The 20,577-nt window shown below is 54.1% G+C and overlaps 1 protein-coding gene across 3 annotated transcripts in view; it reads left to right on the forward strand.

Annotated features, from left to right (window-relative positions):
• The window catches only part of PTPRU (protein tyrosine phosphatase receptor type U), a 74,614-nt gene that overhangs the window by 41,689 nt on the left and 12,348 nt on the right, over positions 1-20,577 (forward strand). The window contains exons 15-28 of one of the 3 annotated variants that reach the window (XM_074926385.1): positions 998-1,027; positions 2,455-2,612; positions 4,748-4,938; positions 6,132-6,204; positions 7,177-7,253; positions 8,005-8,022; positions 8,885-8,921; positions 9,235-9,332; positions 9,425-9,541; positions 10,224-10,378; positions 11,799-11,934; positions 12,030-12,179; positions 12,318-12,491; positions 14,605-14,745. In XM_074926385.1, the coding sequence (XP_074782486.1) occupies positions 998-1,027; positions 2,455-2,612; positions 4,748-4,938; positions 6,132-6,204; positions 7,177-7,253; positions 8,005-8,022; positions 8,885-8,921; positions 9,235-9,332; positions 9,425-9,541; positions 10,224-10,378; positions 11,799-11,934; positions 12,030-12,179; positions 12,318-12,491; positions 14,605-14,745 (1,555 nt within the window). The remainder of the gene's footprint in view (positions 1-997; positions 1,028-2,454; positions 2,613-4,747; positions 4,939-6,131; positions 6,205-7,176; positions 7,254-8,004; positions 8,023-8,884; positions 8,922-9,234; positions 9,333-9,424; positions 9,542-10,223; positions 10,379-11,798; positions 11,935-12,029; positions 12,180-12,317; positions 12,492-14,604; positions 14,746-20,577) is intronic. The other 2 variants (XM_074926386.1, XM_074926387.1) reach the window with 2 other exon arrangements.

Below are 20,577 nucleotides of genomic sequence, written 5' to 3' on the forward strand. Positions count from 1 at the left end.
AAATGCCTTCCCTGTGCAGGGCTTGGGATGATGGGAGGAAAGTACGTTAACAGCCAGGGGGGAGAGAAAAATAGTAGGGCACAACCTCAGCCCGTGTAAATCTGCAAAGCTCTTTATGGCTTTGTTCACCCTGAAAGGATTCTTGCTGATTTACGCCAGCTGGAAAAGCAAGGCTATAGCATCCCTGTGTGCTGTGAGGGGTGCAGGGCTGGCTGGTGGCTCCCTGCTTGCTGTTGCTTTGGGCTGATGCCCTTGTGTACAGCATGGATCTGTCCCTGATGGAGCAAATGCCAGCAGTGCTGATGTGGTTTTGGGAGGGATGCTGTGGGTGGAAGCCACGAGCACAGCTGCTGCATTCCCACTGCCAGTGCTGCGGGGCAGGAGGAGGAGGAGGAGGAGCAGGTTTGCTTCAGCATCCCGGGTGAACCTGTTGAAGGACAAACCAGAGCTGCAAATCAGACCCGCTGCTGAGGGCCCTGAATTCAGGGCTGTTGGGAAGCTGCGATGAGCTCATAAATCTCCTCCGGAGTGTTTTGCTATTGGAAAAACACTGACGGTGGAATGGAAATGCACCCCCAGAATATTCTCACTGTTAGTATTCTCACTGTTAGAGCACTGGAAACGATGTTGTGACCCCATCTCTCCCACTGGGGTTGCCTGGCCCCTAACCTGCTTATATGGGACTGCCCTACATTTTGGACATGTTTGCTGTTTGGTCTTAAAAATTGTGGAATAACCTCTCAGACAAGGGTACTATGGGCATCCCGCTGCTGGTGTGGCGGTTGTGGCCACCCTGTGAACCAGTGCTTGGGCTCTGCTGCTGGGATACTGGCTCCTGCCCGGAGTAAATAACCCACGGATGCAAAAGGGGAGCCGGGTTTCTTTACGGTGCATTTAATTTTCCAGCAGCTGAGTTGCCCCATAACCCCCCTTCCTTATACTGGAGAAAAGCTGCTTATGCAATTTCTGCTGTTCTCTTTGTTTGCACGCTTGCCAGGAGGAACTACTATTCTTATTCCTATTACCCGTAAGTAATTGTCATTCTTTTTCTCCTTCGCCCTTCCTCCTGGCCGCCCCCCTTGCCCTGCTACTCCAGCAAGTCCTTTTCTCTGCCGAGTACATTTTAAGGGTCTCTTTTGCTTGGGGAAAATAATGCCACTGAGCTCGTTAAGAGACTGAAGGCAGTGTAAAGGGGGAAGGGTCAGCGACTCCAGGTTAATTCTGGATTTTGGCAGTGTCTTGAAGTGTCCTGGCCCCACCAAGATGCCAACATGGGCTGAGATCCCTGCTCTGGCTTCTTGGGAGCCTGATGCTGCCGCTCAAAAACACTCAATCAGGGATTTTTTGCCTAAATGTCTGGAATTTGCGGTGTGAAGTTCTGTTCCAGTGATGGTTCCTGGGCTTTCCCAGCATCTTTGTTAGCTGCCTGATGGGGGCCTTGCACAGAGGTAAAAAGCCTCCCCAGTGGTGCTGAGCATGTGCACAGTCAGGGGGGCCAGCCCATTCCTTGGGATGGAATTGGCCCCTGGTCACGGGTTTAGAATTAAAGAATGGTTTGAGTCAGAAGGGACATTTAAATCTCATCTGGTCCAACCCCCCTGCCATGGGCAGTGACATGTTCAACTAGATCAGGTTGCTCAGAGCCCCATCCAACCTGACACTGAATACTTCCAGGGAGGAGCATCTGCCACCTCTCTGGGCAGCCCGTGCCAGTGTCTCACCACCCTCATCATAAATTTCTTCCTTACATCTAGGCTGAATCTCTCCTCTTTTAGTTTAAAACCATCACCCTTGTCCTATCACTACATGCCTATTAAAGAGTCTGTCTGCATCTTATAAACCCCTTTAAGATTGAAAGGCAGCAATAATGTCTCCCCAGAGCCTTCTTTTCTCCTGGCTGAACAACCCCAACTCTCTCAGCCTTTCCTCACAGGAGAGGGGTTCCATCACTCTTGTAATTTTTGTGGCTGTCCTCTGGACCTTCTCCAAGAGGTCCACGTCTGTCTTCTGCTTGCACTTGGACTGCGTAGCACAGGGATGCGCTTGGCATCTGGGATGGTCCGTGTTGCAGTGAGGTGGTGTGGGGCAATGGGTGGGAAACGGGGCTGGGCGAGAGCTGGAGCTGCCCTGTGCAGCCAGCCAGGGAGAGCTTTGCTTGCAAAAGGAGTGCTCCTGGCAGTTCCAGACATTTTGAGGCATTTTGGGAAGGGGACAGGAGGGGACATGGAGGATGAGCAGCTGGAGTTGCTGCAGCCGGCAAGGGATGGTCCATGTGGTCTGTGACCAGCTTGGGGCACTGGAAGACTAAAGCGTGGTGACTGCTGGGGGAAATAATCCTTCCTGCTCCCCGAAATAATCCAAGTCCTGTATCTTTCAGGGGATTTGGCAGCACTGTCAGGTCAGTCCTGCTTACGAGTGCTTCTTCCCTCTCATCCCCATTGCATCCCCCTGCAGAAAACCCGTCAACATGACCAAAGCAACCATTAACTACCGCCACGAGAAGACACACATGATGAGTGCCATCGACAGGAGCTTCACCGACCAGAGCACGCTGCAGGAGGACGAGCGCCTGGGGCTCTCCTTCATGGACACCCACAACTACGGCAACCGGGGTAAGGACGGGGCATCCCTGCCCCCATCCGGCCGCAGCAAGTGTCCCCGATAATCCCTAAATATCCCAGAAACGGCTGAAATATTTATCCAAGCCTTAGTGGCAGGTATTGCATCTATTTGAGCCTGATGTGTGTGGCATGTTGCGGGCTTTTCCCTGCCCTGCATAAACCTCCAAGGGCATCGATCTAATCGGTGTCTGTAGTGGCTTTTATTATCGTGGGTCGCTCAAGCTGGGGCTCTGCATCTTGGCGTCTCGAAGCGGAGATCTGAGCTTGTGGTTGGGAGGGTTGAGGCCATTTGTGGGCTCAAATGCTGGCTGGAGCTCTCTGAAGCTGAGTGAACTCCAACGCTTTGCTTACACTGAGTTTGAGAGCTTTGCACAAGCCTTCACCCAGCACACCCGGCGTGGCTCTGCTCTGTGGTGCTCTACACAGCCCTCGGCTTCAGAGGGTTGAAGAGCCACTGTGTTCACATCTGAGGGAGACTGATAATTTAACACCCACTGGAGTATGCATTGCTGTGCTGATTTAGTTGTAAAATATCTCGTTGGATGCCCCAGTTTCAACCATATGCTAATAACATCTGTTACAGTAACTTCAAGATGCTGCTTACACACGGCTCTCCTCCACCGGCTGCGGGATTAATACGCTTCCCAGCATTGTCTCGTGGATAATAGAAGCCCAGAGGGCAAACTTTCCTCCTCTTAATACATCTAGCTAGGTGTATTATTTTTTGGTTACTGTCCTTGAAATGCTCAAAGGCTGGGGGGTCTCTGAGTGGGCTGAGCTGGTGCTGCTGGTCTCCAGTTTCTTTAGGGAAGGGGGCTGTGAGGCTGGATTCTGCTCCCACCTGCTTGTTTGCTCTGCTGCCGGCTGCTGCTCTTCCCTCTGTTTGGTAGAAGGAGATGTGAGGAGCTGGGGCTCTCTGTCACAGCTGGGGACAGCCTCTGCTGTGACCGCCCCCTGCCTATAATCATCATTAATTAATGAACGTGAATGAATGGGCTGCTCCATGACGGGCTGGGGGCTGTTCCCCTCCATGCCTCAGTTTCTTTGCATTTAAAAAAAGTCACTAATCTTCCTCATGGAAACTTGAGCAGGTCCTTGGCATGTGGCTGCATGGAGCTGTCAGCACCTTGCAAACGCCTGCAATTAATTTCTCATTAAAGCCAGCAGCTGGTTTGCTGTGACACGGGGCGCAGCGTGGCCCTCCTGCACTGTCCCCTTGGCTCAGCCACGTCTTGTGAGGGAGATGTTTCTGGATACAAAGGTTGGAGCAGCGTCTCCTCGGGGGCTGCAATGCCTGATGGAGACCTGCTCTGTCCACCCATATTGCACCCCCACCGTGCCCATGTTGTGCGGGCAGCCAGGAGGTGCAGGCGGGGGCTGAGGGGCTGCTCCTTGCATTTGAGCAGACTATAAAAAAAAAAAAAAAAAAATCCTGGGAGCTTTGCAAGCGAAATGGTATAGGCGTTTTTTTAAAAATGTTGTTAGGGGAAACCACATCCAGTATGCATTGTCTTGTAAAACTGCTTCCAGGCGGCATGTGGAGGGTGTTCCAGGGTGGGTGCTGCAGGATCTGCCCCTGCCACATCTCCTGGCAGCAGCAGAGATCGTCGGGTTGGTCCAAACCCAATTTTCAGGATCTGGTGTGGGACCTTGCCCTGACAAACGCAGGTGAGGTCTTGGTCTGGCTCTGGCAATTACACAGGAAAGGCATAAACCAGGTAAATGCTGCATAAACTCCCCCATTAAACAGCAGTGAGCTCCATTTGTGTCGGTGCTGGGAATAGGCGCCGGTATCTACCAGTGAAGAAAATTAACTGTTAAGCTGGGCTGGAGACTTTGTCAACTCAATTTTTTCAAGTTGGGACTATGTGTGAATATTTGGGCACATAGTTCTTACTTGTCTGCATGGGAGTTAATTGCTCCCATTGATGGGAAATAAAGCTTATTAACCCCCTTAAGATCTTGCCCCCTGATTTCGAAGAGATCTGCTGTGGTCCTAAAAGGCTGTAATGGGCATTTTCAGCTTTGTGGTGCAGGAAGAGCTGCAGAGAGCACAGAGAAGGGTCTGGACTGTGGTCCAAGGCTTTGCTTCCCAGACAGCCCTGGTTCTCCCTCCTCCTCTGCAGGTGACCAGCGCAGCAGCGTGGTCAACGAGTCCAGCAGCCTGCTGGGGGGCTCCCCCCGCCGCCAGTGCGGCCGCAAAGGGTCCCCGTATCACACTGGGCAGCTCCACCCTGCCGTGCGGGTGGCAGATCTCCTCCAGCATATCAACCAGATGAAGACGGCAGAAGGCTACGGCTTCAAGCAGGAGTATGAGGTGAGAGCATCTTGTGCCGGTGTCTTGGGGAGGGCAGGAGGGAGGATGGACAAGGTGGCACAGGTAGGCCCCGTGTGCAAGGAGAGGATGCTCCAGCCCTGGAGCTGCAGTGCTCTGGGCAGCAGGAGCTGGAGCTCACAGCAATGTAGGCAGGGCTTAACAGTACGTGGGGTGTCCCTGGGTCTGGATCAGATCTCTAGTCCTGGCAGCTCAGGATTTAATCGTCAGCTTGAACAGGTCCCTGTGATGAGCCAAACCAGCTCTGCCAGCCAGCCTGCACCTCTCCCATCCGCAGTGCGTCATCCCGCCTCTCCCCAGGGGCTGGGGATGCTTCTCCCTTCCTCAGGTCCTCCTGGGCACCACCACGCCACGTTCTGCTCTCCAACACATCTGTCCTGTGATAAGCATGGACATAGCCTAAATCCTCTGCAGTTTGTCAGCTCCCAAGACTGTGGAGAGACCCCAGGGAGAGGATGTGAGAGTGATCCCAGGGGGGAGGGAAGTCCCCACCAAGGGTTGTTGGCTGCATCATGCCCATCCCTCCTCACTGGGCCGGAGCACTTGTAACGGAGCACACTATTCCCTGTGCCTCTGCCACAGCGCACTCAGCAGGGTTGATTTCTCGACTCCTCGGTGTCCCACAGGTCTGGCGATTGAAATTTCCCAGTGAAATTACTGTTTAATGCTTAGTTGTTTCAAGTGCAGGAGCTTTTTTTCCCCCCCTTTCATGTATTGGACAAACCAGGGCTTGCTATAATCATTAGTGCTCCTTGAAAAGCTGCTGTATGTTCTTGCAACTAGTCATTTGAAAGCACTCAGATATTATGGGAGGGGAGAAAACATGTAATTTCCTTCCACTTTCCTCCTCTTATGCCAATCTATGAATGTTACTGTTATTACACACAAACCTATTCTGTGCTGGGGAGAGAAAGGGACTGGGGAGGTTTAGAAAAAAACTACAACCAACCCAAGGAAAAAAACAGGCGGTCTATAATTTGCTGGAAAATGGGGTATTTTGTGGATGCAACAGAAGTGTATGCGGAGCATGCTATGGAGCTGGAGCTGGGGCTGCAGGACCCGGGTGTTGGGCTGGAGGGATCACCCTGTCTGCTCTGCTCCCCGGGGAGGTTGTGGGGCTGGGGGGGACCCCACAGTCCTGCCCTCGGGTCGTGATGGCCATCCTCTCCTTACAGAGTTTCTTTGAAGGCTGGGATGCTTCCAAGAAGAAAGACAAGACCAAAGGGAGACAGGATCATGTGTCGACATGTGAGTGTCTTTAGCAAAGGCTTAGGACAACCTGAACAGCTTGAAATACCTTCTAGAGGGCTTTGGGGCTTTTTTTGGTAGTTGTGTGGTCCCTGGAAAGGAATAAACTGTTGGGGGTTGGTTGGTCAAAGGCAGCAGAAAAGTCCTTGCTCAGCGCAGGGGTCCCAGCCTGAGAGCTCCTGTTGGGCATCAGACACTGGAGCAAACGGGAGGGCTGGAGCTGGGCAACTCTTGAGGATGGGACATCTCGGGGTGGTGATGATGTCACTGTGATATTCTGGGTGGTGCTGCAAGGCCCCAGAGAACCTGGAGTTGTTTTCTAGTATGGACTTAGGAGAAAATGCAGCCCTGCCCTAGGGAGCTTCTGGTGTGGATGTGCAGGATGAAACAAAGGGATTAAATGATGAGATTTTGGGGCAGAAGACTGGGGAAGGGCTTGACCCCACAGGAGAGAGGGATGCTCCTCACCAGCTCTCTCCAGTCAGCATGGCACGGCCACCTCACTCCCTGCTGCATCTCTGGTGACGTTCCTGCAGGGATGGAGGCACCAGGCCTGATGCTCTCCACCTCCCACACGCTTTGCTCTGCTGCCTTGTCCCTTCCACTCCAGCCCTGTCCAGGGCCCCAGGCGACACTGAAAGTGGGGCAGAGCACCCCACTGTCTGGGCTCTGGCCATCCTGGTGCCATGATGGGTTGGACAGCAGGGTGCTGGAAGGTGGAACAGGGCTGGGCAGAGCTCAGGGAGATAACTGGGCTGGAAACTGCTCCCCCGTGGCCCTGCTTGTCCAACACACCATCTTCAGAAAGACCTCCACCAGCTTATTGCTCCTGAATACATCCCACCTGCCTGCGTTTTGCGGATTCCTGGTGCAGACCGGTTGCAAATGGTGTCCCGGGACCTGGCAGGGTGACGTGCTGCCCTGTGCTTCTCCCCCCGGGTGCTGACAGTTCCTTCTCCCCTTGCTCTCCAGATGACCGTCACCGAGTGAAGCTGCACCCGCTGCTGGGCGACCCCAACTCTGATTACATCAACGCCAACTACATCGATGTAAGTGGGGATGGTGCCTCTCTCTGTGAGGGCTCTGGGCTGGGACAGGAGCTTCCTGTGGACCCAGTGGGCTGTTGGGGTCTGTCCTCGAAGAACCAGCAGCATTTGGAGGAGCTGAGATGGGCCAGGGCGGGCTGAACCGTGTGGCCCAGAGACACACCATGATGATCCTGCCTGGTTTATTTATGTTCATCAGCAATTTCTGCTTGCTGTGTCTCTCCCTTCTCTGCTCTGCTCTATCTCCTTTCTTCTCCCCTTTTCCATCCTCTCTTCTCCCCTTGTCTGCTCTCATGGCCATGGATCTCCCTCTTCCCTGGGTGCAGAGGTTGAGGGGGCTGAAGGAGCAGCTGGGGCCTCACGCTGGGTTACCCCCTGATCCTGTCAGTGCAGAGCTTGGCCCGGGTGTCCCCTGAGAGCGATGTCCCCTGTCCCTCCAGCGATGCCAAGAGCAGGGGAGGTGCAGGGAGGCTCTGTTGGGCACAGGGCTCGAGCATCTCCTGGCAGCAGCAGCAGGTCCCACTCATTCCTCCTTTCCAGAGGATGTCATCTGACAGTGGTCTGATGCCACCGTGAGGGTTCCCTGTGCCCAAGCAGCATCCCTGTGCCTGTCCCCATGTGTCCTTTCTCCCCTGTGGCTCTCCATGACCTGCTCTGGGGCTGGTACTCTAACCTGTCTCTTCAGCTGTGCCTCACTAATGTCTCTGTCTCTGATCTTTTTCTCTCAAATTTGTGTCCTAACGGGATCGTTAAGATTCGGATTAACCGAGAAGTAAGTAGATGGTTTCCCTCTCTCTCTTCTCTCTGCTCCTGTCCCCTCCCAGGTGTTGTACTGGTCAGTGTGGCATTAAATAGCATCTGGGAGAGGCAGGCTGGGAAAATGTGTGGATAAACTTGGGGTACAGTCCAGGGAAGGGGAGGGCAAGATCTCTGCAGCGTGTTGTCCCCGGGGTGATGGGGAGCAGGGCTCGTGTGCTCAGAGGAGAGGTTGAATTCAGCCCACAGAAATCCCCCATAAAATGACCTGTGGTGGATGGAGAAGCTGCCATCGCCTCCATGTGTGTGACGTGGTTGAACTCTGCTGGACTCATGGCTGAGGAGTGGGACACTGGGTCCTTGGTCCTTTTGGCAGTGGCCTTGCTGGGACCTGCTCTTTGGGCTGGCATGTCCTGGTTAAGACTTGGGAATGTCCTCAGTAAGCGGCTGGGATGAAGGAGGGGAGCGGGGCCATTGCTCAGCACCGTGTGGCTGCGGTGGGATGGGCTGTCATCCATGGAGCTCCCGTGGTGGTGTTGCCGCACTCCGTGGGGATGCTGGTGGCAGCAGGAGCTGAGATCGAGCTGCTGGACCCTGGGATGCCCACGGGGTGCTGCTGGGGATTTTGGTGCAGACAGAGATAAGGGTTGCGGGTTACACGAGCTTTTTGTGGGATGTGGCACACGTGCCCTCCCAGGACAGGGTGTGCTGGGTGCAGGGTGGCTGCTGAACCTCCTCCTCCTCCTGCACACCAGTGACCTGAGCGTGGCCTGGCAGCTGTGGGCAGTTGCCACCACTTGGGTGACTGAGAAATGTTTTACAGGGCTGTGCCCCAGTGCGTCCCCCTCACTTGGGACTGATGTCTGCTTCCTTTGCAGGGCTACCACAGGTCCAACCACTTCATAGCCACACAAGGTGAGTTGCCTCCTCCCCCCATCCCCTCAGCCTGTGGTTTGGCAGCTCCTGATTTAGTGGGCAAGTTTTGTCTCCAGGATTTAACTTTGCATGGGCAAGAAAGGGAGGGAGTGGGCCAGTTTGGGGCCAAATGGGGTGGTAGTAGTGTGGAGCAGCTCCCACTCCTCCTGCTGTCCCATGGCACTCCACAGCCCTGGGCCAAAGGGAGCTTAAAATGCTGTAGGGGGGTTAGTGCTGCAGAGGCAGGAGGGGAAACACGGTGGTGTCGCAGCACTGCCCATCCATCCCCCATGGCCTTTCCTCTGTCCCGCAGGGCCCAAGCAGGAGATGGTGTATGACTTCTGGCGCATGGTGTGGCAGGAGCACTGCTCCAGCATTGTGATGATAACCAAGCTGGTGGAGGTGGGCCGGGTAAGGACTCCATCCCATCCCTCTCCCTCGGGGCTCCAGCTCTGCCAGGAGCCTTCGCAGAGCAAAAACTCCGTCCCATCCTCTCCTTGCAGGTGAAATGCTCCAAATACTGGCCGGATGACTCCGAAATGTACGGGGACATCAAGATCACCCTGGTGAAGTCGGAGACGTTGGCCGAGTACGCCGTCCGCACCTTCGCTCTCGAGAGGGTACGGGTCTGCTCCTGCCAGCCACAACCTGCCCAACCCTGCCCTCGCAGGCAGAGAACTGACCGCCTTGGGCATCTCTAACCATCGCTAGATTGGTGTTTAACAACACTCGATGTATTTACCCCACCGCGGAGCTTTCACCCCCAGTTGAAGTGCAACTTCTGAACCCCAGGGATGCTGGTAGCTTCTTCCTTTGCCTTTTCCCTGGCTCTGTGCCCTCCGCAGGGGTGAGCAGCTCAGCCCTGCTTTGGTTTCAGCAGTGAGTATTTAATTTCTCTGTGAGCACCGTGTAATTGCGATGAGGGCGAAGGATGATTTTTCTCCTCTGGACAGCAGCACAGGTTTTGTGGCCACTGCTTTCCAGTGTGGTACCTGGGGATGGAGCTGGTGTGATTTACACCTTAATCTACAGAAATGTAAAAGTATTGTCTAGTTATAGGGCAAATAGCAAAGATGCTCATGGAATGAGGCCTGTGGCTGCTGCTGCTTCCTCCTTGCCTGGTTTTTAACCCTCTTGCAGCTGAGGAGGAGGGAGCTGTGGGGCTGCTGAAGCAGCGGACTGCTGTGTGGTCGGTCTGGCTGTCTGCTAATATGGCAAGATCATGGATTCCCAAGAAAATCCGGTGTTTGGGTGGCTTTGCCCTCGCCATGCACTCTCACTCCATTTCCCCTTCCCTTGCAGCGGGGCTACTCAGCCCGACATGAGGTGAAGCAGTTCCACTTCATGTCGTGGCCCGAGCACGGTGTCCCCTACCACGCCACGGGGCTGCTGGCCTTCATCCGCAGGGTGAAGGCGTCCACGCCGCCCGACGCCGGCCCCATCGTCATCCACTGCAGGTGTGTGCGTGGCCGTGGGGCAGAGCTGGTTGGGGAAGGCGGAGGGGAGAACATCCCCCTCTGGGATGAGGTTTAGGGAGCCTGTGGATGGCCCTGGGGGGAGCATGCTGTGTCTTAAGTGGGTGCTCAGAGTGATGCTAAAACATTCAGCATAAATTGGGTTTGTAACAAGGCTGAGGCAGGGAAGGTGCTGGGGCTGATGGTGTGGGGTCGGATGTCCCTCCACAACAGCATCCAACTGTAAAATGTCATCACTGAGCTGGTGGCAGCCCGGATTGGGGGGGCTGCCGGTGTTCCAGGGGGACAAGGAGGGAGCAGCACATTTTGGGGGCTGCCCCAGCACCTGTTACTGACAACACAGCTCTGTCCCTGTGAGTGAGGGTGGCCCAGGGGAACAAGTGGCTCAGCCACTGCTGGTGGCAACATCAGGATGTTGGTGGGGGCAGCAGGACAGCCCCATTCCCGGGGTACTGGCAGCGTTGCCCCACAGGGCTTAGCCACTGGGACGCTGGAGCTGGGAGGAGACCAGTGGCACCTCTGAGCCGGAGCTTTCTGTCCCCTGAGCAGGCGTCCCCATGCCACGGGTTAATGGCTCTTCCTCTGCTGGGCAAACAAGGAGGAGCTGATGAGTGGGAGGGATTTTTTTATTTGATTTCTCACTGTCAATTGCCTCATCAGTATTCATTCACCGGCAACAGCAAGTGTGATTAGTGCCCGTAGCCTGTAATCACTGATAATCACGACGAGTGATTCATCAGCCCAAGAAATTAGTATTTCACTGGAAAAGACTTTGTAGGAAGGGAGCCGGAGGGATCAGTTCTTTTCCTGATGAGTCGGGGCCGGGGGGGGGTCGCAGCATCGGAGGAGGTCTTTAGCCGTGAGTCCAGCCATGCCAGGATTTGGGATATCTCTGGGGCTGCGTCATCTGGCTTCAGACATATTGCTGGGCTCGGCCTTGACCCAAGGGTCTCCCCTGGGGACATTCAGGCCCCCTCTGTGCTGGGGTCTCAGGTCTTGGTGCTGCACCTCCTCCTCTACCCTTTTGGGATGGGATCTTGCAGGACTGTTGGCACTCAGATGGCTTGGCTGCTGGTTTTGTTGAAAAAACATGTGTTTTGCTGTCTTAAAGCAAAAATGAACCTAGACTGTGCCCACTGTCCCACCCCCCCAGCCTCTGGGCTGCTGCAGCGGTGTGTTTGGGCGGGTGGTTTAAGGCAAGACTGGGCTGTGGTTACAGAGGTGTACGAGGTCCTGGCAGCCCTGCCTGGACCCCCACTGCCCCCCCTGTTTCTGGGCAGGGACTGTATGTCAATCCCTCACCCACACAGACCTTGCTCTGTGCCCACCAGCATCTCAGGCTGCATGTGGATGCCGTGCAGACTGGTAATGTGTTTATTGTGTTTTCTTCCTCCATCCCCAGTGCCGGCACGGGGAGAACTGGCTGCTACATCGTCCTGGATGTTATGTTGGACATGGCTGAGTGCGAGGGCGTCGTGGACATCTACAACTGCGTGAAGACCCTGTGCTCACGGAGGATCAACATGATACAGACGGAGGTGAGTGGGTGTCGGGAAGAGCCGGGGGCACGCGGGGCCGCTGTCACCGGCGGGTTGCGGAGGCTCAGCGCTCTCCCCTTTCCTCCCCCTGAAAGGAGCAGTATGTCTTCATTCACGATGCCATCCTGGAAGCCTGCCTCTGTGGGGAGACCAGCATCCCTGCCAGCGAGTTCAAGCCCACCTACAAGGAGATGGTGAGGATAGAGCCGCAGAGCAACTCCTCACAGCTGCGGGAGGAGTTTCAGGTGAGCAGCCTCAAAAAATCTGCTCCCTCCCATGCACCACCCCCGTGCTCTTCACCCTCCCACTGCCCACCACCGCTGGGACCAGCGTGCTCTGGTGAGCAGCAGGAAGGGAGCTAAGGGGAGCATGTGTACCTACAGACCCTCAACTCGGTGACTCCCCACCTGGACGTGGAGGAGTGCAGCATCGCCCTCCTGCCCCGCAACCGGGAGAGGAACCGCAGCATGGACGTCCTGCCGCCCGACCGATGCCTTCCCTTCCTCATCTCCGTGGACGGAGACAGCAACAACTACATCAACGCGGCCTTAACTGATGTGAGCGTGCTGCGGGGAGGGAAGGGGGGGCCGCTTTGGGTGGTGGTGGGCAACTTTTCACAGCAAAATCTAGCTTGGTTTGAATTTACGGCCTCGTTTCGCACAAGGGCAGGAAGGCACGTGGCAGCTGCGTGTGTGGGGAGGCAGGGCTGGGACTGGCGTAGCGGGGTCCTTCACCCCTTCTTTTGTGTAGCGGTATTTGGTTCGTCCTGAAAGAGCTTTTTGCCTGCTCTCGCAGGCTGCACACAAAGGATCTTCATTTATTTTGTAGAGAAAATGGAGCATAGGCGGGAGAGGAAGCTCTGGGAGGGGTTGGTAGCACTGACCCCCTCCGTGTGCCGCCAGCACCCTGCTGTGCGCCCTCCTGCCCGTCCTCCTGCTGCGATTCAGGAGGCTCTGAACTACTCCCAAAGCCACCGTGCATCCCCCAGTGCAGTCAGAAAGGACACCCGTGGTGGCAAGCTATTTCCTACCTGCTGACGACTGCAAAGTGGAGCAGAGAGGATGCTGCAGGCTCCATGCCCGCACTGAGCAATGGGTCATTTATCACCAAAACCACTTTGCTCTCCTTGAAACAAGCCGGGCTGCTTTGCACGGGCAGCGCTGAGCCCTGCCACACCCGGGGCACCTTCCCCAAACCCTCCTGGTGGCAGCTGAGCCCTGGTACCAGGCTGAGCCCTGTGTTCTCTACCCCACGGGTGATTTATCATGCTGCATCTTTGTGCAGATCTCATTGCCCTGGTACTTGCTCTCTCAGCAAAAAGCAGTTTGTAAAGCGGAGGTGGCTGCTGGCGGCTGGGGAGCAGCACCCATTGGGCTGCAGGCTTTGGCTACCATGGGACGGGAGCTTTGTTTTCAGCTTGCTTGGTGTTTGCATATCCATTTTAATTTTATACATCACTGAGCCTCCCTTAATCTCTGCTACAGGGTCAGAGAATGAAAATTTTTTTTATAGACAGAAAAAGCCCTTTGGATGAAATTCTCGCTGAAGGGATAAAACCCATTTTCCTCTTTTTGGGGGAAAAAAAAAAAAAGGTCTCATTTTCTTTAAGTGCCAAAGTGGTTTGCTCAATCAGTCTGTCCATCTGTCAGATCAGATTGGTCTGTGCTGTCCATCACCGGTGCTGAGCGCAGTGCCGGCGGCGGGCTGGGGGAGCCGCTCTGTGCTCCGTGCCGGCTGCTGTTGTTCACACCGGTGCCAAAGGACTGCGGGTACCAAGGCAAGCCTGGTCAACACCTGATGAAACCTCCCTCGCCCTCCTCGAGGGCCAACAGCTCTCTCCGAGAGCTGGGGGACTCGCTGCTGCCCCGTGGGCATGACAGGGAGAAAGGTTCAATAAAGGCATTTCCATGAGCTAAATGAGGAGGTTTTGCAGCAGCCAGAGGACTCCCCTTTAGTGGGAAGCTGTGCTAATTTGCGGGCACAGAACATTTTCTGCTCTGTTCCTGTATTTGAAGAGGCTTGAGCTAAAGTGTGTTAATTTAAAAGTCTGATGCAGTGTTGAGCTTGGCTGTGGGCTCCCAGTCCCTTGGCAAGCCGGTGTCAGAATGACCGTGAGGACAAATCTTGTTCAAAGCATGAACGAGAAGTAATTTCCCCTCTCCCCCCGCCCCTTCCTTCTTGCAGTCTTTAAGGGTCTTTCACTGGGGGGTTTCCTTTCCTCCCCCAAAAAGCCCAGGTTGGTGGTTGTCTCTGCTGCTCTCACGCCCGGCAGGGTTGGGGCACTGTGGGTGGGGGGAAGCTGTGGGTGATTTGGAGCCAGGGTGCAGAGCTGGGGGCTGAGGCCACCTGGCAGCCATGGCTTTTGCTTGTTCTTGGCTCCAAGGTGACATCTTCTCCCTAGTGACTTGTGCAAAATACACTTTCCTGTGAGAGCAGAAAGCAGGTGCTTTCATCCTGACCAAGGGCAGGGATCACTTAGACCTGTTTTTATAGCATCTCCCAGCACCAGGACATGGAGGATTGAGGCCATGCCAGGGAGACTCTGCTCAAGCATGGAGATGGCTTTGGTGCCACTTATCATCTGATTGCATTGGGTTTTTTGGGGTGTGACAGCAGTGGCTTCAGCACCACCGCCATGTCCTTAACAGTGCTCATCTTCCCTCTCCGCAGAGCTACACCAAGAGTGCTGCCTTCATCGTCACCCTGCACCCGCTGCAGAACACCACCACCGACTTCTGGCGGTTGGTGTACGACTACGGCTGCACCTCCATCGTCATGCTCAACCAGCTCAACCAGTCCAACTCCGCCTGGGTGAGTGCTGCCGGCCCCGTGGGTGACCCTGTCCTGCTCCGTCCCCACTGCCTTGGCAGTGCTGCAGCCCCTGCCCTGCTCACTCAGCTCCTTCTCCTCTGCAAAGGGAGATGGGACTGGCTGCAGCACCCAGGATTTGTCCCCTGTAAGCACAGTGCTGGCCAGCTGGGGCCAAAGATGCTTTCAGCAGCAAACCAGCCTGGTGCCGCTGCGTTGGCCGCTGCGTTGGCCGCTGCGTTGGCCGCTGCGTTGGCCGCTGCGTTGGCCGCTGCGTTGGCCGCTGCGTTGGCCGCTGCGTTGGCCGCTGCGTTGGCCGCTGCGTTGGCCGCTGCTTTACTGCACCATAATCCTTGTGGATGCCTCAGGGAGATACAAGGTTAACGACACGTATAACCTTGTTGTTATAAATAACTTACTTTTGTCCTCCTTTTACAAAGGGGAAACTGAGGCACAGGAGATTTCCCGCTTTCATCTTCCAAGGGTGCTGGTGGCTTGTGAATGCTGCTTTATAAGTCAACCTGCTGCAAAGCTGCTGTCCCCTGGGTTTTATGGTGTGAGGGGATGTGCAGATCTGCCAAACTGGAGGGGAGGGTCCCCTGTCACCCGGGGGAGAGAGGACAGAAGCTGGGGAGCGGGGGGCCATGCTCAGCCTCACCTTGCTTTACTCTCCTCACGCACTGCTCCCCAGGGGGATGCCTGGAGCACTCTTGCCACCACCAGAGCAGGTGTAAAAGTCTGCTGCAGGTCTGTAATGTTAATTCAGTGAGGAAACATTGGATTTTTACATAAAATTAACATTATAGACTCTTAATGGATGTCTGGAGAAGACTTCATTATAAAATAATTCATTATTTTGAGTTGAGACCAGATACTCAATGTAAATGACCCAAACTGAGAGTTGTACCATTTGTGGGAAGGGTGCAGATGGTTACAGCACCAGTACTGACTGGTGTGTGAATACACTGGTGTGTATTTACAGATATAAACATGCTGGATGTGTGCAGAGCTCTGGAGCGCATCCATGCGTCCCTCCGTGCTGAGCTAAGGCCACATGCTCCAAAGGGCCTTTGTGGGGGGTGACATTAAGCAGACCCTGAGCAGAGGGATGTCCTGGGAGGGTCTCTTGCCTTGCTGGGAGAGGAGGCAGAGCTGGCTCCAGAGAGCTTCCCAGCTCCTGTGCTCACTCAGAGGAGTTGCTTTTAGATCAGGTTCATGTTTAACGAAGCAATCTGCCCATGGACATGCTGAAATCAGCAGGTTTGTGTGAGTGGGGTCGTTGGAGAGGCCCCGTCCAGCACTAGCAGCTGGGACTGTTTGTCTAGAGCTTGACAATGGTGATGGAAGGGTCAAGTGTTTATGGTTAGGAATCAGGGGAAAGGCCAACAGGGCAGATATTGTGGTGGGAGTCTGTTACAGACCACCCAACCAGGATAAAGGGACAAATGAAATATTCTATAAGCACCTGGGATAAGTCTCATGGTTGTTAGCCCTTGTTCTCATGAGGGACTCCAACTTACGAGATGTCTGCTGGAAGTACAATACAGCAGAGGAAATAACCCGGGAGGTTCCTGGAGTGTGGGGAAGAGACCTTCCTGACAGAGCTGGTGAGGGAGCCAACCAGCGAGGGTGGCCCACTGGACCTGTTGTCTGTGAACAGAGAAGGACTTGTGGGTGATGTGATGGTTGGAGGCCGTCTTGGGCACAGCAATCAGAAAATGAGTTTTCAGTTCTCAGAGAAGTAAGGAAGGGGGTCAGCAGAACTGCTCCCTTGGGCTTCCAGAGGTCTGACTTTGGCCTGTTTAGGAGCCTCATTGACAGAGTCCCTTGGGAGGCAGTCCTGAAGGGCAGAGGAATCCAGGAAAGCTGGGCATTCTTCAAGAAGGAAATCTTCAGGGTGCAGGAGCAGGCTGTCCCCATGTGTTGAAAGACAAGCTGGCAGGGAAGATTCCCGGCCTGGCTGAACAGAGAGCTTTGGCCAGAACTCAGGAAAGAAAAAGAGAGTTTATGACCTTTGGAAGAAGAGGCAGGCAACTCAGGAGAACTACAAGGATGTCATGAGGTTATGCAGGGAGAAAATTAGAAGAGCCAAAGCCCAACTAGAACTTAATCTTGCTATTGCAGTAAAAGACAAGAAAAAGTGTTTCTTTATGTTACATTAACAACAAAAGGTGGGGTAAGGAGAATCGCTATCCTTTATAGGATGTGTGGGGAAATATAGTGACCAAGGATGAGAAAAAGGCTGAGGTACTTAATGCCTTCTTTGCCTCAGTCTTTAGAAGTAAGAGCACCCAACCCCCTGAGCTGGAAGACGGGGACAGGGAGCAGAATGAAGCTCCTATAATCTAAGGGGAACTGGTTAGCAACCTGCTACAGCACTTAGACACACACCAGTCTATGGGGCCAGATGAGATGCACCCAAGGGCACTGAGGGAGCTGGCGGAGGTGCTCACCAAGCCACTTCCCATCATTTATCATCAGCTGTGGCTAAGTGGGGAGGTCCCATTGGCTGGAGGATAGCAGGTGTGATGCCCAGCTACAAGAAGGGCTGGAAAGAGGAGCGAGGGAACTACAGACCTGTCAGTCTGACTCAGTGATAGGGAAGATTATGGAGCAGATCATCTTGAGTGCCATCACATGGCACATGCAGGATAAGCAGGTATAAGACCCAGACAGCATGGTTTTATGAAAGTCAGGTCCTGCTTGACTAACCTGACCTTCTTCTATGACAAAGTGACCTGCTTAGTGGATGAGGGGAAAGCTGTGGATGTTGTTTACCTGGATGTTGTTTAATAAAAACTTTGATGCCATTTCCCACAGCTAGTTTCTCCAAGAGAATGCTATTTATGGCTTGCACAGGTGTACTCTTCAGTGGGTAAAAAAACTGGCTGATGGCTGGGCCCAAAGAGTTGTGGTGGTTGGAGTTAAATGCAGCTGGGGACTGGTCACACGTGGTGTTCCCCAGGGCTCAGGACTGGGGCCAGTTCTGTTTAATATCTTTATCAGTGATCTGGATGAGAGGATTGAGTGCACCCACAGTGACTTTGCAGATGACACCAAGTTGGGCCGGAGTGTTGATCTGCAGGAGGGTAGGAAGGCTCTACAGAGCTGGATCGTGCTTGGAGAAGAGCAACAAACGTGGTGAAGGGTCTAGAGAAGAAGTCCTGTGAGGGAACTTGTGTTCTTTAGTCTGGAGAAAAGGAGGCCAAGGGGAGAATTTATCACTCTCGACAACTACCTGAGGTTGTAGTGAAGTGGGTGTTGGTTTCTTCTCCCAACAAACAAGTGATAGGATGAAAGGAAATGGCCTCAAGTTGTGCCAGGGGAGGTTTAGATTGGATATTAGGAAAAATTTCTTCACTGAAAGGGTTGTCAAGGCTTGGAACAGGCTGCCCAGGGAAGTGGTTGACTCACCATCCCTGGAAGTATTCAAAAGACTGTTGTTAATAATAATATTTTATGGTGAGGGCTCTGTGATTGCCTATGCTTCATTAGTTTTGAAAATCTTGGTTTAGCACTTTGTGATAGAGCCATCCAACGGGCTGGCTCTAAGTCCAGTTTATTTTGAAACTTGATTTTAATGACTCACTGCTGAGCAAAAATTCCTCACACAGATGTGTAGGTGCAAATGGAAGAACTTCATTGTCGGCTGTGCTTATTAAACCCTGACACTTGTTTTTCAAGCCCTCCACTGCTTAGGCAAAGGGTTTTCTTGGCTGATAAATGTCCATCGTTCCCGGTGTCAGCCAACTGCGCTTGCAAACTAACTGTTCGATTTTTTGGGGGTTTAGCAAATGCTCTCTCCACAGCACAAGTTTCTTCCAAAAGCAGTTACTTTCTCACTCATCGATCAAACGGCACCTTACACGTATTTTTTGGACAAGATCTGCTCAGTAGCATACTACTGACAGCAGCTGGTCATCAGCAAGTTTACAAGGCTTGTCTTTCTGTGAAAGGAAACACCTTGAAGTTCGACAGCTCTTTTAAGCCCTTGGGTGTGAGATAAGCAGCAAATCTCCTTGTGGTTCGAGGGATGTTCATCGTAGCTCCCCGTCTCATTCCAGCCTATTGTGAAGAAGTCATTTACTGCTGAGAATAGACCATTTCTGTATGAGAATGTATAAATGAGATGACAATAAATAGAAGTTCAACTGTTTCCTTCCCGCATCCCTATGGATTGTCTTGCACACCCCACTCTGGAGACCACTGGCTAAGCAAACCCAAGTGAGGACTGATCTGGGTGTCCTCCACTGGAGACCGTGTTACAAACCCAGAAGTCTTCAACACCTGGTTCAGTACAAGTGACATCCCCCTCTCTGGATTAGTGATTTCAACATTCTTGACTTCATCGGGTGTGTCTCCGTCTGTGAACCTTCCTCGAACTAGTGCTCTGACTTTGACCTGCTTCTCCGTGACTTTGTGCAGACCTGGCAAGCTCCGCGACGTTATTGAAGGTCTCTGGTTTCTGTGAGCCAAGCCACCAATACAGCAAGATCGATTTTAAAGTCATTGGGACAGGGCACGAGCAGCATTTGCCTGCTGCTTCCCGGTGCCAGTTGAACTGGCTGTGGGCCTCTTCATCTGGCGGATGGATGCTCCACCTGGGAGGTGCAATCACGTACTCAGCTCTTACCTGGGACCTACTTTAGGGAATCTTTCCATGAGTGACTGTGCCAGGTAGCGCTGCATGTTTACTGTGAACCTATGAACTCGTGATCTAATTTCTCCTGAGCACTGTAATGTTTTTGCATCAGTGGGTGTGAAGTGTGGAGCACCCCGCAGAGCCGGTGTTCCAGGTCTGCCCTCCCCAAAAAGCGCAATTCACTGTTGTGTGGAAAGGGAGGGGCTCACGAGGTAGCATCTTGTGTAAAGGCTTCAGTAAAAGGCTCTTCTCGAGAGGAAGCCTGAGAAAATGCTGCTGGGAGGGAGAGGTTCTTCCTGCAGTAAGGCTGAGCTGTGGCTCCCGTAGGACAGAGGTGTGGCTGTGCTGGTGACAGTGCTGTAGCTCTCCCCAGCTGGGCTGTGGGATGGGCAAGAGAAGCCAAGTGTGCTCCCTGCAGCCCCGCTGCCCCTGGCCTGAGCTGGGGGAGGAAGGGGCATGGCCCCCCCAAGGCCTGGGAGGGGCTGCTTTGGTTGGAGTGGCCCTGGGTGCTGGTGCAGCTCCTGGATTAGCCCCAGGGTGGCCTTTTGCTGGGTTTTGCTGAGTGCAGCGCTTGGGCTTGGGGCCTTTGGCTCTCCTGGGCTGGAGCCAAAGCCTTCGTGTCCTGGAAGGCAGCACCCCCCCGCCCCCCCAGCCCTGGGTGTGAGGCTGTAGAGATGGGTCAAGGCAGCTCGAAAGGTTTATTAGGGAGAAGTGAATCCCCTGGCTGGGGTGCGGGGGCTGTTTGCAGGGGCAGGAGCTGTGACCGGCTGTGGTGAAGCCATGGCTGGAGCAGGAGCTGGCACCTGGGTGCCAGTGGGGCTGTGGCTGCAGGGCCCTTTGTGGGGGACACTGGCACTGCCCCTTGGGGCGCTTATGCCAGCTCATGGCTCGGTGGGTGTCGAGCTGGTGGTTGCCGATGGCTGGGGGTCGTTGTCCTCCTCCGCAGCTCCGGCTGAGCCTCAGGGCGTCTTCTCGGGTGCTCTTCTTCCATCTCAGGGCTAGTGGGGGTGCAGCTGGGGCTCTCTTTCTGCCACCAGCACGGTGCATGAACATCCTGAGGAGGTTGGGGTCATCTCTGCTGAAGAGGTGGTTGTAGTAGAAGAGCAGCTACGGAATGCAAAGGAGGAGTTAGTTGCCATCACTGCGGGAAGGAGAAAGACAGAGGTCCCATAACTAAGCATCTACACCAGAAA

This window comes from Athene noctua, chromosome 24 (assembly GCF_965140245.1).
Source record: "Athene noctua chromosome 24, bAthNoc1.hap1.1, whole genome shotgun sequence".
Lineage (NCBI taxonomy): Eukaryota > Metazoa > Chordata > Aves > Strigiformes > Strigidae > Athene > Athene noctua.